Here is a 17886-nt window from a genome sequence, read left to right on the forward strand (position 1 = left end):
CTCACAGTACTAACAGTGCTCACACGGTACAAGTCGTCGTCAAACTGTTTTTTTCTGGAGTAATTTTTTTCAAAAATACTCGAGAAATGCACGACGAAAAAAAGTCAAACTCACTAAGTGTTTGCCAGATTATCATTCGTCGCTGTCAGACTGCTGCCAAAATATGAAGTTCATGCAGTTTATTTTGTCTTGATATCAAAATAAAATCTGTACAAATAACTCTTAACGTGTATAAGTTCTATCTTTTTTATTATTGAGGGGTGAGGGCAAACAAAAATCTAACACATTTACTAAACGTAATCACTTGTTCGTTCGTTCGTTCCTTCCTGATAAAAAAAAAGTATGACAAGATTTTTTGTTGGACGGACAGACCATAATTAAGAAAAAGCAAAGGGTCGCAATCTAATTAAAATAAAGATCTCTGATTCCATTTGAAATTGTTTACCATCTCATCATTTCATTTCCCTTAACCAAAAACAAAAAGTAAAACAAAAGTTGAAGCCCTGTATTATGGGAAATGTTAAAAATATTGGGTCCCGTTTATAAAACAGTCATTAGAACTTTGGACAGAAGTTTTATGTTTTTTTAAATATGATTGTTATTTCTATCTCCGTTTGTTTTTGTTTTTGATTTGTGTCACAAATTAATTATGTGTATATGACAACAAAGAGTGCATTTCTTTCTAACCAATATTTTGTAAACGTTTTGTGGCGTTTGTTGTAGATTTATAAACGCTACAAAAGTAGAAACAAATACATCGTTTTATTAGTGTGTACTGACCCTGTTTGAATATAAATAAACTCATCATAGATACCAGGACTAAATTTAGTATACACGCCAGACGCTCGTTTCGTCTACAAAAGACTCATCAGTGACGCTTGAATCCAAAAAAGTTAAAAAGGCCAAATAAAGTACGAAGTTGAAGAGCATTGAGGACCAAAATTCCTTAAAGTTTTGCCAAATACAGCTAAGGTAATCTTTGCCTGAGGTAGAAAAGCCTACGTATTTCTTACAATAATGCATGTACATGTTGTTGGTAAACAGACTTTTTACAAACGTAAAAACAAATACATTGTTTAATCAGGGTGAAGTTAGAAACAAATGTAGCGTTTGTTCTAACAAACGATGAACGACAAACTATTTTAGCGAGTGCATAGTTTGTCAAAGTTTATGTAAACTTTGCACACACATGTCAGAAACAAATGATCAAAACATGTGCGCGCGCGCATCGTTTGTGTTAGAAAGAAATTATCATATATTGAATCATTGCAATTAGCTCCAGACTCAACTCTTATCATTTACAACCATTAGAGAAAAGCTTGAAAGCGATTAACTGTTCATTCAGTGTTTTGTGGAATTGTTAGTCTTTCATAGTTGTTTTTTTTGCCTTGTCGGTTGTCACTTTCTCCTGGACGTACGAATTTTTAATGTCCTCTTGATTTTTTCTTTTCTTTTAGGCGTAAGTATTATCAGACGTATAATACATTGTAATTGGTGGTGCAATTTGATCTAAAGTGTATTATATCCCGTTCCTGCGTACATCTAAAATAAAAATAATGTCCATATGTATTGCCTGTAAAAGTGTAATTGTCTTTGCCTCGGACCGCATGACTTTTGAGGACTCCTGGACTTAACTCATCAGTATTGCTTACTAGAGTGGGGTGCTCATTTTCGCCACATCTTTCCATGTTTTCTACAGTTTATGTTCAGGTCTAAATGTTTTTGAGGTATACTGATATTTCTATATGAAGATAACTTCAAATGCAAAATATACATAAGCTTGAAAACCGGTTTGTTTTAAGAAAATCATCTGAAAAGTTAGATTAAAGGGTGTTTGAAATTTCCGGATGTTTTGTCAATGGGGGACACATATTCGCCGTTTTTTTACATCTATTTAAAACCAAATAACCGCAGCTTTTAACATTTTTTATCAAATCAATTGCATTATAGATGAAAAGTAGACATTTCAAAGGTATAAAGAATTCAAAATTAGGGCATTCAGTCAATTATTTACTTAGAAATACTTCTTTGAAATCGTGTTTATATTCAAGAAATTGTCCGAAAATCGTTGTCCTTTTTTCGGTCATTTTCGGTAGGAGCCGCAATTTTGTCTCAGTTTAAAAAAATATTATATTTGTTATAAAAATACAATTTACGGGTACATTTCTTCCATTTCAGCCATCCTTTGAAGTTTTTACACCTCAAAATCCTTAAACGGCGAAATTGTGTCCCCGGCGAAAATGAGCATCCCACTCTATTCATTAAACAAAGTTTTAGTATTAATCGTTTTGATACGTTCTTTGCTATTGTATGTTTGCTCGGTTTTGTACTTGAGGCTTCGTTACATATTTCAGTTGTATTTATTAAACTCGAGAGTTATTTTCATATTAAAAAAATGAAGAAAAATATGTTTAATCAAATTTTAATTGTTCATGGACAAATTATTGCTATAAATATAAATTATTGCTATAAATATACAGCAGTAATAGCGGCTTTTACAAGTATATGGTATACTGATTTAAGGCTTACGTGATTAGCCATGATTATAATAACCTTATTTAATATAATACATGTGTGTCATATGTATCACATTACATACTTATGATTTGAGACATTATACAAGTTATACTATTGCGGTAATCAGAGACATTGTACAAAATATACTATTGCTGTAAATGTGTGACATTGTGCAGATTAAATCATCACTGTTATCAGAACTAAGACAATTGACAAAATAGTATACCCTCTGAATCGCACAGCAGAACTGGTATCACAAATCTTATCAAAGTCACATTGTGCTAGCTCTTTATAGTAAGACTTCACGTCGGAGTATGCACATACCGTTCCACCGCAAGCTGGTATATTTACTGGATCTTCATTAACAAATATTTTAAATGCATGTTTTTGATTTGCTCCACATCTGTATAAACTAAATGCAATATTTGCAGAAAACGGCGTTATTTCACTGGAACTGAATTTTCGATTGATATTAGCATCATAGTTTGTTGCTGTGAATGATCCAGAATCCTTGAACAATCCAAATGCAGTGAAGATAGGTAAAATCGTATCTTGATGCCCAAAGAAAATATCTATTGGTGGGATGCTGAAATTTAAAAGATAAAATATTAAAAAATATCATAAAGTCAAATACTAACATTAAAGTTTAATAAACAAATTTATATTTTCATACGTAAAAGAATAGACAATTTTAAAAACTTGAACACTGAAAGATTATCATGTGACATAGTAAATTAACACCGTGCCTCGTATTAGCTAATCAAAATATGGCATTTTAAAGTGAAGTTTAATAAATAAAAAATGGCGCTGTCGCTTGTTACACCATAACAACTATCAGAGCATGAAAAGTGAAATTATGAAGCTCGTAACAGCAGTGTCGTAAATTCTCATAATCTAGTTTTTACATTGTCTTATCGGGGCCTTTTATAGCTGACTATGCGGCATGGGCTTTGCTCATTGTTGAAGGCCGTACGGTGACCTATAGTTGTTTTAAATGTCTGTGTCATTTTGGTCTTTTGTGGATAGTTGTCTCATTGGCAATCATACCACAACTTCTTTTTTATATTAGCTATATTATTGACGTCTTTTGGAGTTTTATGAAGAAGTGCCAACGTGGTCGTCTCTTTTTCAAGTACTAGATTATCTACTTGCCTGCCGATTTGTTTTCAATTGACTATAGTCTTCAAACGATTTCAGGCCATCGAACATATTCAATGCGTTCATGACTCTACGTTCAACTGAATGCGTTAATGACATCCTTACCCTATAAGGTGTAATACATTGATTTTCCCCTATTATATAGTCTTTGCTAAATTTGTTGGGGTTCGTGTTGTTTATTCTTTAGTTTTCTATGTTGTGTCATGTGTACTATTGTTTTTCTGTTTGTCTTTTTCGTTTTTAGCCATGGTGTTGTCAGTTTGTTTTAGATTTATGAGTTTGACTGTCCCTTTGGTATCTTTCGTCCCTCTTTTTGCACTTTTCAAAAAAATGTGTAGAGTTAATCTTTGTTTCAAATAAAGAAATACTTGGCATGAGTAAAGTTTTATCCTGTCCAGTACTATAGAAAAAAATTCACATAACATTTCATTGCATATTATATTTATTCATGAAATGCACATATTTACCCCTGGGGGGTTGAAGGCATATACAAACAATACAATACAATATACACAATGGAAAAATTAACATATTAACATTATAAGAAAATAACCATCACTGGAAGTTAACCAATCAAATGTCTCCCCTTATTCTATCTGTGTGTAAGGTTTAGTCACTATGTAACCTCAAGATTACAAAATATTCTATAGAAATTAATCCCAAATAAAAAAATAATGGTGCTTTAGAATACCCAAGACATATGTTTATGACACAGAAATCTTTTACTACAATAAAATGTAATTACCTACATTCAACTGTCAAATTCAAGGGAATATTTTTTTCGACCTATTTTTGTGTACAACCGGATGTGACATACCATGATATGACACATATACACATAAGCTATCATATGATAAACGTAGTTTTTGTTTCTGTTGGTTGTTTCTAAGTGCGTTTAATGTACAGTACTTGCCTGTTTGGTTTTTCAGAGTTCGTTACAGCGTCTTCGAATCGTTCAAAAACATAAGACGTATAAGGGCATGTCTGCTGCCAGTTGATGGGGTAGCCATATCCCGTTTTATAGTATTCCTGGAAAATTGAGATAAATAAAAGTGTTATTTGTGTGAGAAGTGTGCTTCTAAACTGAAACTTAATTTTGGTTGAATATTTTCCAAATAAGTTTATGCTGAGTTCACACGTAATTCGAATTCGATTCGCATTCGTGCTATAAATTCGAATTAGTTTAATTCGCATTCGAAACGTTTAAGGGCATACGATACAGTTGTATCCCGTATTTACAGTTTGATGAAAATATCCATATAGGCTATTTTTTGCCTGATTAAATCAAATATGTAATAAAAAATATACCTTCATGTGCTACTTTTCAGTTGAGTTAAATGAGGTCGAAATTTTGTATATTTGCTCAAAATTCGGATTTGTGACCGTATTTTCCCTTTCGAAAGAAAGCCATTACTTTTTTGTTTTAAAAGATAAATTACGATAGGAGCTAGGGACCTTCAAATGTTTAGAAGAGACCTTGATCTGGGATACCAAAATAGTATTGTTGTCTAATATTTGCTTTTCTAGACAGCAAAAGGCTTTACACACATGATCTTTTGGCTTTGGTCAAATGATAAATGAAACTTATTCTCTATATATTTTTTGCGACCGAAATGATTTTCTAGATTTATAATCATCTGGAACGCTCATATCCAAATATGTGAATGTATAAATAACTTTACGCGCTTTATGTACAAATTCTATGCAATTGATTAAATGTGTTTAGTGCATTCTTTCATTTTTAACCGGATTTTTGTGACAAAAATGTCGGTTATTGATTTGGGGATGTACGGCGGGCGGGCGGTCGGGCGGGCGGGCGGGCGGTCGGTCGGGCGGGCGGGCGGGAATCAAATGTTGTCCGTGCATTAACTCATGAACCGTTCAACCAAAGCTTTTAAAATTTTAATATGTTGTTACTGACAACTAAATGAAGGTCAAGTTCAATAATGGCGATTTTGACTTTTACCGTTCAGGAGTTATGGTTCTTGAAAGATTGAAAAATGGAGTTTCCAGTCGTGTGCGTGCATTTACCCATGAACTGTTCTACCTAAGCTTCCCAAATTTTAATATGTTGTTACTGATGACAAAATGGAGGTCAAGTTCAATAATGGCGATTTTGACTTTTACCGTTCAGGAGTTATGGTTCTTGAAAGATTGAAAAATGGAGTTTCCAGTCGTGTCCGTGCAGTTACGCATGAACTGTTCTACCTAAGCTTCCCAAATTTTAATATGTTGTTACTGATGACAAAATGGAGGTCAAGTTCAATAATGACGATTTTGACTTTTACCGTTCAGGAGTTATGGTTCTTGAAAGATTGAAAAATGGTGTTTCCAGTCGTGTCCGTGCATTTACGCATGAACTGTTTTACCAAAGCTTCCCAAATTTTAATATGTTGTTACTGATGACAAAATAGAGGTCAAGTTAAATAATGACGATTTTGACTTTTACCATTCAGGAGTTATGGTTCTTGAATGATTGAAAAATGGTGTTTCCAGTCGTGTCCGTGCATTTTCTCATGAACCATTCAACCAAAGCTTTTGAAATTTTTATATGTTGTTACTGATGGCAAATTAGAGGTCAAGTTCAATAATGACGATTTTGACTTTTACCGTTCAGGAGTTATGGTTCCTGAAAGATTGTGAAATGGCGTTTCCATTCACGTTGTTGCATTTACTCATGAACCATTCAATCTAAGCTTTTCAAATTTTAAGATGTTGATACTGATGACAAAATGGAGGTCAAATTTGATATTGACGATTTTCACTTTCACCATTCATCGGTAATGGTTCTTGTGATATTGCCAGGACACAAATAAATATTAATAAATCCGGTTTGCTGTCGTTGTGACAGCCTCTTGTTAAGTCTTTTAATACAACTGGTATTTACGATATTTGGGGCTAGTATATGCAGGGAGTGTATACGCCTTTTTCATAAAATCAATTGGCGTTTTTTATGGCATTTATTTTAAATAGAGCTAAATCGATGCTAATCTTCAATTCGGTAATTATTAAATATGAGATTGCAAACATTGTCGACTAAATAATTAAATGCATATTATACATGTATTACCTCTAAGTCGTCCCAATAAGATATTACTCGCAAATCATCAATATTAAAAAATTGGCACCAATCAGACTGTCCATTCAGACCAAGCTCAAAGGCACATATTTGGTGAATCACAAATATGTCATCTGAAGAAATACAATTCAAATTGAAGAATTTATAATACAAATTTTATGATAAATCTGATATTAGATTCTGTTTGTTTGCTGGAGTGTCCTTATTATATATACTAGTATATTAATTTTTAAGGCGGTCAGTTTAATTGGATATGATACCCGTCGATATAAACAATTGGTAATTATGTAAAAGAAAGTTACACGCGAGCATCACAAACAAAGTCGAATAGTTACCAAGACAACCTGAAAATATGAGTCTGAAATGACAAGAATTTCATCATACTTTAAGTTACAAGAGAACAATTGATTCAATGGAAACAACTTGTCTTAGAGTTGCTCTTTCTAAATTAAACACGTGCCGCTAGAACTAAAGCTAACAATAACCAACCAATATCAAAGTGCCAGTCCTCGTATTCTTTTCTATTAAAAGACCCTTTTTTTCGACCTAATGTCTCATTTTTTATGTATGATGGAAACAAAATCAATTATGTGTTTCCTCGTGTAGTGTAGTTTGATAAGTTGTCAAACATTACAATTACATGTATATGTCATTGATATATGAACGTTAAAATAATACATAAACAAGGAAATTATCAGTAACAATTATAAATCATGGTCTATTCGTTCACCTTAGATGGTCTTTACTTACCAAAATCTATCGATATATTCGAGGTTCCAAGTTTTGTCTGTACTTTCTGGACAATATTACTTATCTTCGAACCAGCTTCAAATAAATTAGCTTCTTTCAATATCTCGTCGTTATCATCAACTTCTTTCATGTATTTTGAACATCTTTCATAAAATCTGGTTTTCGTATTATCTACTTTTGCCTCAGGTGTGGGTCCACTGCTTGGAGATGCTTCATTTAATCCGTTGTAAAAGTTTTTAAAACTTGATTTCGTTCGATCTCTGAAAGATGTTGCGAATTTCACTTGATTAAGTTTTCCGTCCAATAATACTTTAAACCTGGTTCCGAATCGTTTACCTAATATCTTCATTTCTTCAACTCCAAGGGTACTGAGAAGGCCCTGTTGGTTCTCAGGGAATGGATTAGTCCACTTATTCATAAACGGGTATTTCGAGAGAATAGCTGCGTTAGCTGTAAGCTTAGAATGCAAAGCTGTCATTCGTTTGATCCATTTCAAGGTAGGAAATCGAGAACCATGCCTAAGTAATATATTCAGGCCTTCCAGTTGACAAGTTTCCCCATTGAGAATTGCTGTACTGAATTCGTTTTCTTGAATAACGTCCGATATATTCCTTACCCAAAAATAAGGAGTTTTGGTGTTGAATAATGGTTTCTTAAACAGATTATCACTAAGCACAATTGCAAAAAGAAAGCTAAAAATGAATGTTGAAATAATAATTTGCAACAAACAAGCCATCCTTCAGTAAACAAAGGCACTTCACTGACGCATAATATAATTATTTAACATTTGACATATCTCAATTTAATTTTCTTTACTGTATGTTATTGAGACTTTACAATGTAATGTGTCACCATACATCTTGCCTCGAGCATTGTACAAGAAGTTGTAAAAATTACCTTGACCCTCATATATTATTTTGACATGGTGATGGTTAGGCTACTTATGGTTTGCAATGTCTCTTTCATTTTTATGACATCAGCACAGGCCAGTTGTAATAGAAATATTCTATTACGTACATCTGGGTTAATGTCATGATTTGAAAACTAGCATATGCTCGAATACAATCAAATTGCACACCTTTTCCGTTCTCTATCGTCCAATACTGGTCTTACTAACTACTAACATACAGAAATAAGATGTTATATGATTGCCAAATAGACAACTCTCCGCAAATGACAGAGGAACCGATTAACAACCATGGGTCACTGTACGGTCTTTAACAATGAACAAAACAAAACCATACCGAATGATAAGCTGCAAAATGCTCCGAAATGACAAAAGTATATCAATTCAAACGAGAAAACCAATGGCTTGATTTATGTACAAAAACAAAAAAGAAAATAAAAATATACAGAAATAAACGACAACCACTCAATAACAGGATAATGTAGAATTTGGCGGATTTAAACATGTTGGCTGGCACCAAACCCGCCCCTAGCCTGGGACAGTGGTGTTACACTACAACATAAGAAAGTAAACTATTATATTCAGTTCAAAAGGAATAAACTCATCAGATCGATGCATTTAACACCAAAAAAAACAAAACACAAAAGACACATGCACAGAGTTTGAGATTGTATCGAGATTACTCACAGTTACTGTAAACTTGTTCAAAGCCATTAACAACGTGTGAACAATAACTAATTAATATACCTGCAAGGTTCTTATTTTATCGATGTTCGTTAGAATTATGTGCTCTGACGTAGATGTCTGAATATTTTAGACGCCCGCATCTATCTTCCCTATTCGCAACATGGAAAATTCACAGTCTAGTCAATTGCCATATTTAAGAGAATGCCGACATATTCTCTAGTCAGTTGCATATTTAAGAGAATGTCAAAATATTCTCTAGTCAATTGCCATATTTAAGAGAATGTCGACACATTCTCTAGTCAATTGCCCTATTTAGAAAAATGCCAACATATTCTCTAGTCAATTGCCATATTTAGAAAATCCCAACACATTCTCTAGTCAATTGCCTTATCTAGAAAAATGCCAACATATTCTCTAGTCAATTGCCATATTTAGAAAAATGCCAGCATACATGTATTCTCAATAAAGAGATTTCCTTCAATGATATGTGACTGCTAACTGTTTCAATTTCCATTAATTATAATTTTGATCCAAACTTTCACAAAAATGAGAATTTTCTTAGCAACCTTAACTGTAGCATGTGATTTCGTGAAAATACAATATTTATCAAGCATATGCAGCGCTGTTGTGTTACATTAAATTAAGAAGAGAAAAAATAACTCTAGCTATTTTTTTTCTTTTTTGGGGAAATTGTACATATTTGGATTGCTTAATTATTGTTTATTTGTGTTTAGTAGTTATACGATATTTTTTATTTTACACTCTTCTACCAGACTTTAAAGTTCCCTACAAATAGATATCTATATTCCAGACGGTCCAGATCGAGAGCCCAAAGAAATGATTTTATGTACATGAACAAATTCCAAGACAGAAATTGATAAGATAAGATAAGAAAACTTTATTTTGATTTGGCATAGGTACAAATAAGCAACACAAGCTCTAAGGAGCTTTTGACCGAATATAAAAACATATAAATAATATAAAAACAGTGCATTTTGACATATAAAAACAACCTGTAATATGAAGATGTAATCTCACATACATAGCATGCAATAAAAATATGCAAAAAATTCGAATGAAGTAAAAACATGCTTGACCAGAGCAACCTAAAGCACAAACATAATAAACAGCTCAAGAATTATCTGCAAGCAGAACAGCGACATTCCAAACCGTTCCAGGACTGAACAAGACTTTTAAAATGTGAAAAACTGTTTTCAGTCCTGAAATGGTTTGGAAGGCTGTTCCATAAAGTAGCAGCAGCAAATTTGAACGATTTTTTACCGTAACGGGTTGACTTTACCTGTGGAATTTCAAAAATATTTACATACCTGAAAGAATATTTAGATTTTTTTACATTCACCAAATTGTGTAAGCACACAGGAGCTATGTTGTTTATAATTTTAAAAGTTTCTAGAGCCATTGTTCTTATCCGTCTGATCTGCAAGGAGGGCACCTTAGCTTTAAGTAAGAGGTCCTCGTAGGAGCTGGTAAAATCCTCATACACAAAACGGAGTGCTCTTTCCTGCACCTTTTCTAGTTTTTTTGAATTTTTCTCAGTGCAAAAATGCCATGCCAAAGGGCAAAAATTAAAATTACTAAGAATAAAAGTATGAAATATAGTAAGTTTACTAAGTCTATCTAAAACTGAGCCTAAACGTTTTAAAACATTTAATTGCTGTGATGCCTTCCTACAGATTGAGCTGATATGAACATCAAAATTTAGCTGGTAGTCTATTTCAATGCCTAATAATTTTACTGTTTTTTCACAAGTGAGGTTCGAATTTTGAATATGTATAGATGGGTTCTTTTCAAAGGTCTTTTTGCCAACAGCCAAAACTTGAAATTTGTCAGGATTTGCTTGCATTTTATTCACCCTGAACCACTCAATAAGTATTTTTGAATCCGATTCCAGGGTTGAAATTAATAAATCGAAATCTGGAGTACAAAAAGACAAAGTATTGTCATCTGCATAGTTATATAAACTACAATTTTTAACAAAATGAAAAATATCATTTATAAATATGTTAAACAACAATGGCCCTAGTATCGAACCCTGTGGTACGCCTTTATGGATGTCAGCCCAACCACTCAGAACATTGTTGACTTTAATTTGCTGTTTACGATTTGATAAATAGGACTTTAAAAGAGCAACTGCATTGGGGGTTAAATGATCACAGGTAATTCTTAAAAGTTCAAACAATATCAAATATTTTCTCGTAAGGATGTTTTTTTTTCAATCAGCCAGAAAATAAAAAAGTAGGTAGAAGATGTAAATGTATGTTTTCTGTCGATTATTTTAAGATAGAATGAAATTCAAAACAGTGTGGCTGTGGCCATTTATTGACACATTAAATTCATCCATTGACTGGGACAATTTACGTGAACGTTTGTCTGTAACGACCACTGTTCACGACGTACCTACGATAGACATTTAAACTGTGGGGTCACCAAAGGTTTCTTAACGCCTTTAATTATAAAATAATTCGAACAAGAGGCTGTCACAACGACAGCAAACCGGATTTATTAACATTTATTTGTGTCCTGGCAATATCACAAGAACCATTACTGATGAATGGCGAAAGTCAAAATCGTCATTATTGAACTTGACCTCTATTTTGTCATCAGTAACAACATATTAAAATTTCAAAAGCTTTGGTTGAATGGTTCATGAGAAAATGCACGGACACGACGGGAAACACCATTTTTCAATCTTTCAAGAACCATAACTCCTGAACGGTAAAAGGCAAAATCGTCATTATTGAACTTGACCACCATTTTGTCATCAGTAACAGCATATTAAAATTTCAGAAGCTTTGGTAGAACAGTTCATGCATAAATGCACGGACACGACTGGAAACTCCATTTTTCAATCTTTCAAGAACCATAACTCCTGAACGGTAAAAGTCAAAATCGTCATTATTGAACTTGACCTCCATTTTGTAATCAGTAACAACAAGTTAAAATTTTGGAAGCTTTAGTAGAACAGTTCATGCGTAAATGCACGGACACGACTGGAAACTCCATTTTTCAATCTTTCAAGAACCATAACTCCTGAACGGTAAAAGTCAAAATCGCCATTATTGAACTTGACCTTCGTATAGTTGTCAGTAATAACATATTAAAATTTTAAAAGCTTTGGTTGAACGGTTCATGAGTTAATGCACGGACAACATTTGATTGCCGCCCGCCCGGCCGCCCGGCCGCCCGCCGTACATCCCCAAATCAATAACCGACATTTTTGTCACAAAAATCCGGTTAAAAATTAATCAGGAATAACCTTTATGTTTTGATTTATATAATTGATATAAATCAAAACATCGTGTTATTTCTGATTAATTTTTCGAATTACTTTAACAAGGTGTTGAGAACCTTTGGTGACCCCATAGTTTAAGTGTCTTTAAAAAGTACATAGTGAGCAGTGGTCGTTACATACAAACGTTCACCTAAATTGTCCCAGTCAATGGATGAATTTAATGTGTCAATCAATGGCCACAGCCACACTTGTTTTGAATTTCATTCTATTAAGAACTTTCGTTGTATTCAATAGAAACGTGTTTACAGTTATCATGTTCATTAAACCTGAAAGTCCCTGGCAGACTGTAATTGTCTAAACCATTGCTATCGATGGTCCATTCAGCAATCCTCGGTAAAATCCGCTACTATCGGTTAGATAAGGGTACGGATTCGGCCGAGTTGAGACGAATGATCGATGGTCCTTGAAAAAGACGATGAATGTTAATTGTTTGGCAATACTAATAACTACTGAGTACTCATATCCAAGCTGTAATGAATTTAAACCTATGCTGTGTTCTTTCCTATCCAAACGCTGGTTTGTTGGGATCATTTTGACATATCTGAGCAAAATTACAGTCTGCCAGTTTACTGTAGTAATTCTTGAAATCACCGTAACTGCAAACTGTCTTCCCACAAGCTGGTATAATTACTGGATCTTCGTTGACGAACATTTTAATCACGTGGTCACTGTTTGCGTCACATTTGTACAAAGCGACTGCTAAATTCGCCGAAAATGGACCAATGACAGCACCGTGAAATGTTCGGTTTTTATTAACATCGAAGTTGTCTGCTCTAAGCGGTTCAGCATCGTGAAATAAACCAAATGCGGTATAAACTGGAACTATTGTCTCGCTGTGACCAAATGAGATATCTAACTGTGGAACTCTAGAATTAACAATATAAAGTCATAATAAGAAAGTTGCGTAGAAATTAACAAGAGGCTCCCAGGAGCTTGTATCGCTTAAAGGCTTTTCTACCTCAGGCATAGATCACATGAGCTGTATTTGGCAAAACTTTTAGGAATTTTGGTTCTCAATGCTCTTCAACTTCGTACTTTATTTGGCCTTTTTAACTTTTTTTGATTCGAGCGTCACTAATGAGTCTTTTGTAGACGAAACGCGCGTCTGGTGTATTTACTAAATTTAGTCCTGGTATTTATGATGAGTTTATTTACAAGACATGTTTTGTCAAAATTAAATATATACAATTTAAATGCAACAATATTACTTGGTAAATATGTGATGAATCAAGTTATATCATAATATTTTGAGCATTTTGATTCTTGTCAGATTGCAAGATGTAAGACAATTTAAGTTATGCACTTAAATTCTGTGTTCTATTTGAAGCAATGGCTGCCCTTTTTCTCTCTTGGAAATCACAAACTTTATACTAGATACCATAAACATGAATCCCCCAAATCTGGTTGAAATAGTTTCACGAGTTTCAAAGAAAAGGATTTTTTTAAAGTTTAAGATGACGACGGACACCAAGTGATGACTATAGCTCACGTAGCCTAGACAGTAACCAGATGAGCTAAAAGAAATAACTTGACAAGAATCTCTAACTTCGACCTGTTTTATAATTACAAAACATAAATACGTATTTTTTCCTGGTGAAGATAAATACAAAAAAGTGCCTCGGACGCATACAATCTATAATGTGGTTTCTGAATTTTTGAATGGCTATTAAAGGACCTTCAATAAAGAAGTATGAAATTGTCAATTTCAAATAGAACTATAGACAAAATGTCTTTTATAAAAGACTTATTTAAAATAATTCTTCTATAAAGTTGTCAATTTCAAATAGAACCATACACAAATGTCTTTTATAAAAGACTTCCTTAAAATAAATTTACCTGAAGAATAGTGTGTTCCTCCAATTCTAATAAAACATAAATATTTCACTTTCAATCTTGATTCCGATAAAATTCATTAGAATTTTTTACGTGAAATAAACGTGAATTTCTAATTTATGTGAAATCAAAATGTGCGTTCGTCGAAGTTTTATTATAATATATAACGCAGACATATATTTTAAAACAGTTATACAATAATAGACTATTTATTACTTACTTATTATGTTGCAGACTGGCAGTTGAGACGGTATGGTCGTACCTTTTAAACATGTACGAAGTAAATGGACAACTTTGTTTCCAGTTGATAGGGTAAGCATATCCTTTCTCATAATAATCCTACAATAATCAACATTGTTTGAAATCATATATTTTCGTGAAATTAATAATATTTCAAAACAAGTATCTTATTGATTGAAAAGAAGTTATTCATACTGAGGACATGAATGTCCCCAACCAAGCTTGCCTTTCGAACGAAAATGGGACGGACGGAACGACGGATGATAAAGTGTAACACTAAATGCCCTTGAGGCGAGGGGATAACAAGAGTATTCAAATTTCCGACTCAAGAAAGATAAAATATTATACATGTATTTCCCGTTCCTGAGGGAGATATGAAGATTTGTTCACCCAAGAATATTCATATTTCACGAGGGCTTTGCCCGAGGGAAATGTGATTTTTCTAGGGTGAACAAATCTTCATATTTCTCGAAGCTAAGGGAAATGAATGTTTTATTCCACTGCCTATGCTTCGTATACTCACTGGATATACTATATTAATTTGTATACGTTAGTTTTCTTATCTGCTTGTTTAAATAGCTAAACACGGCATAAACAGTACGGATCAAAAGTAAATTAATAGTCTTTTTATTTTAACGCTTGAATAAATTACAGTAATGACTTATCTAACGCTATTTTAATTAAACGAATTTCAAAACGGTATACACATTAACCGCGCGTAACGTCATACTACGAGGTCCCGATCTACAGAGGGGAATATGATGTTCAGAGGAGAATATGATACTCAGAGGGGAATATGTTGTTTTGTTCGACGTCACGTGTGATAGTTTCAACCAATCAAAATATTGATTTCACCATCAAAATCAACATGCAGTGGAATAATATTATAAGTACTTACCTCTATATTTTGCAGGTAGTCAATGACGATGAGGTCATCTACGTCAAACAGTTTACACCAATCGGAATTGTTGAACATCCCTAACTCTAACGCACAAATTTGGTTAATAACAACCACTTCAACTAAAAATGTAGGAAAGGCAAAATCTATAACCTTATTATATATTATCTACAGAAACACGCGGTATAATGACAAAGGGATGTACACATTATAGATATATAATATATATTTTGTTCACACATCTTTGTCAATATAATGGAATTTGATGCGACTGGCATACAAGTAATAGGTTTAGCTACTTTAAAACCAGGTTTAATCCACCATTTTCTACATAAGAAAATGCATAAACAAAGTCATTAATATGACAGTTGTTATCCATTCGTTGATGTGTTTGGGCTTTTGAGTTTGCGATTTTGATTAAGGTCTTTCCTTTTGAATTTTCAAAAAAAGTTCAGTGTTTTGGGTTTTTTAAGCATTTTATACTCAAACCTAATGACTAAATTAACAATTTTTTACCTGCAGACAAGTTGTAAAATCCTAGCTTAGTCTCAACTTTTCTAATCACGTTTGTCATCTTCTTGCCACGAAGAAAGGCTTCATACTCTGTGGTAGTGTTACGGTTGCCTTCCACCTCTACATTGTATTTGTGACAGTTGTCGTAGAATCGAAGTTGTTCGTCGTCCACTTTAGCGTTTGGTTCCTGTGTGTTAGTTTGTAAAGTTTCGTTAAGACCTTCATAGAAATATTTGTAACTGTTCTGTGTTCGGTTTTTGTGAGTATATGAAAAGTTGATATGATTCAAGTTTCCTTGTAAGGAAGATTTAAATCGTCTTGCAAATCGATTAGCAAGTCTTAACATTTCGTATTCACCGACACGACTAAGGGTCCCTTCTTTAGTTTCCGGGAACGGATTGGACCACTGCTTAATAAATGGATACCGGGAAATCACTTTCGAGTCGCTTGCTAATTTTATTTGCAATGCTGTCATCCACTTAATCCATTTTATTGTAGGGTATCTGGCGCCGTGTCTGAATAAAACATTCAGTCCTTCTAGTTGGCAAGTCTGGCCGTTATGGTTTAACGTATTATGTTGATTGTCTGGTATACTTTCAGCTGGATCCTTCAACCAGAAATATAGAGTTTTTGTATTAAACAACGGTTTCATGAATGATTCATTTCCAAGCACAGTTGTACAAAATAAATAAGCAAAATAAGTACACAGCTTCATATTGAAAGGAGATCTTTGTAAGGATATAAATGGCAACGACTGTGCAAAATGGGTTCAATCTGGGACTATTATACTGTCTAGTATAATATTAGTAGTCCTAGGTTAAATATTATCTTCACTATAGTTTTAACTACAATTTAGGATAATAAGCAATATGGGTTCACTTGTGATTCAGTCAATATACTTGTATCTATGGACCATATCTCTAACCAAACATACCGTTTAGTCGATCTTGATTTTTCAAGGTCAATAGCGATTCATATTTATCACGACTATCATTTTATTGAAATTTTAAAACATCATACCTCGGAAACCTAAAATTATTTAAATGTTTGGTGGCTTTTTTACAAAATAGTGGCTATTTGAAATAATAGATTAGAATACTGTGAATGCTTAATATAGCATTCAGTCTAGTTCACACGTATTTCTAACACCTTTGATTATTTTTGAATGATATGTAACGCACCATAAGTTTTTTATCCTGACAAGATTTAGTACTTATTTCAAAAGATCGTTTCTAACAAGTATTCCGCCTCCGGTGCGGGAGTTTCTCGCTACATTGAAGACCCATTGGTGGCCTTTGGTTGTTGTCTGCTCTATGGTCGGGTTGTTGTCGCCTTGATACATTCCCCATTTCATTTCTCAATTTTATTTTGTTTTGGTTTTACCTTTTGTTTGATTTTTCAATTGACTTCACGTTCTCAAGCTTAAAAGAAACTTATCTGATTTGCTTTGGAGAATAAATATGAGTTACCACAGTTCCGACCTTTTTCGATTGTGAATCACCGAATTGTACTTGCCATGAACAACACGATGGGTGTCCATTGGAGTAGGTCTGCTTTCACATTTTGAGTACACGAGATCACCCCCATGCATGTACAGTTGATCCGTTTCGTGCTGTTCCGTATTTAGTTTTCTAAGTAGTATTTTGTGGACTTATTTGTGGCCTTTCGCCGACTATCCCATAGTGTTTTAGGTTTCACTTCCACTTATGAATTTTAGTGTCCCTTGGTAAGATCCACATCTTTAATTTTCTGTATCCGCCATACGAGTTCTAAATCAGGTGCAAGTCCTTATAATGTCTTACAGCAGCTAACATATTTAATGCAACACAATTTCTGAATCGGTCTATTAGAGAATCGTAGGAATTTTATAGAAGGTATATTTTTTATTTTCAACTGATATTTATAGTTTGCTCATATGTTTTGTTGTTACACCACTGCCCTAGATTAGGGGAGGGTTAGGTGCCAGCAAACATGTTAAACTCGCCACAGTA

General features: G+C 33.5%; 2 protein-coding genes across 2 annotated transcripts; both read right to left on the bottom strand.

Moving 5' to 3' along the window:
* Positions 1-2547: 2547 nt before the first annotated feature.
* LOC143072718 (multiple inositol polyphosphate phosphatase 1-like) lies at positions 2548-8372 on the bottom strand. The gene is made up of 4 exons (XM_076247811.1): positions 7505-8372; positions 6746-6867; positions 4589-4704; positions 2548-3103 (listed from the first exon to the last, which is right to left on the bottom strand). The coding sequence occupies exons 1-4, from the start codon at positions 8238-8240 to the stop codon at positions 2695-2697; spliced, it is 1383 nt and encodes a 460-aa protein (XP_076103926.1). The 5' UTR covers positions 8241-8372; the 3' UTR covers positions 2548-2694.
* A 4398-nt stretch (positions 8373-12770) lies between these two features.
* Positions 12771-16676, bottom strand: LOC143072719 (multiple inositol polyphosphate phosphatase 1-like). Its single transcript, XM_076247813.1, has 4 exons — positions 15899-16676; positions 15383-15504; positions 14465-14583; positions 12771-13277 (listed from the first exon to the last, which is right to left on the bottom strand). Exons 1-4 carry the CDS (start codon positions 16608-16610, stop codon positions 12914-12916), a joined length of 1317 nt encoding a protein of 438 aa, XP_076103928.1. The 5' UTR covers positions 16611-16676; the 3' UTR covers positions 12771-12913.
* Positions 16677-17886: the final 1210 nt, after the last annotated feature.

This window comes from Mytilus galloprovincialis, chromosome 4, assembly GCF_965363235.1.
Source record: "Mytilus galloprovincialis chromosome 4, xbMytGall1.hap1.1, whole genome shotgun sequence".
Classification (NCBI taxonomy): Eukaryota; Metazoa; Mollusca; class Bivalvia; order Mytilida; family Mytilidae; genus Mytilus; species Mytilus galloprovincialis.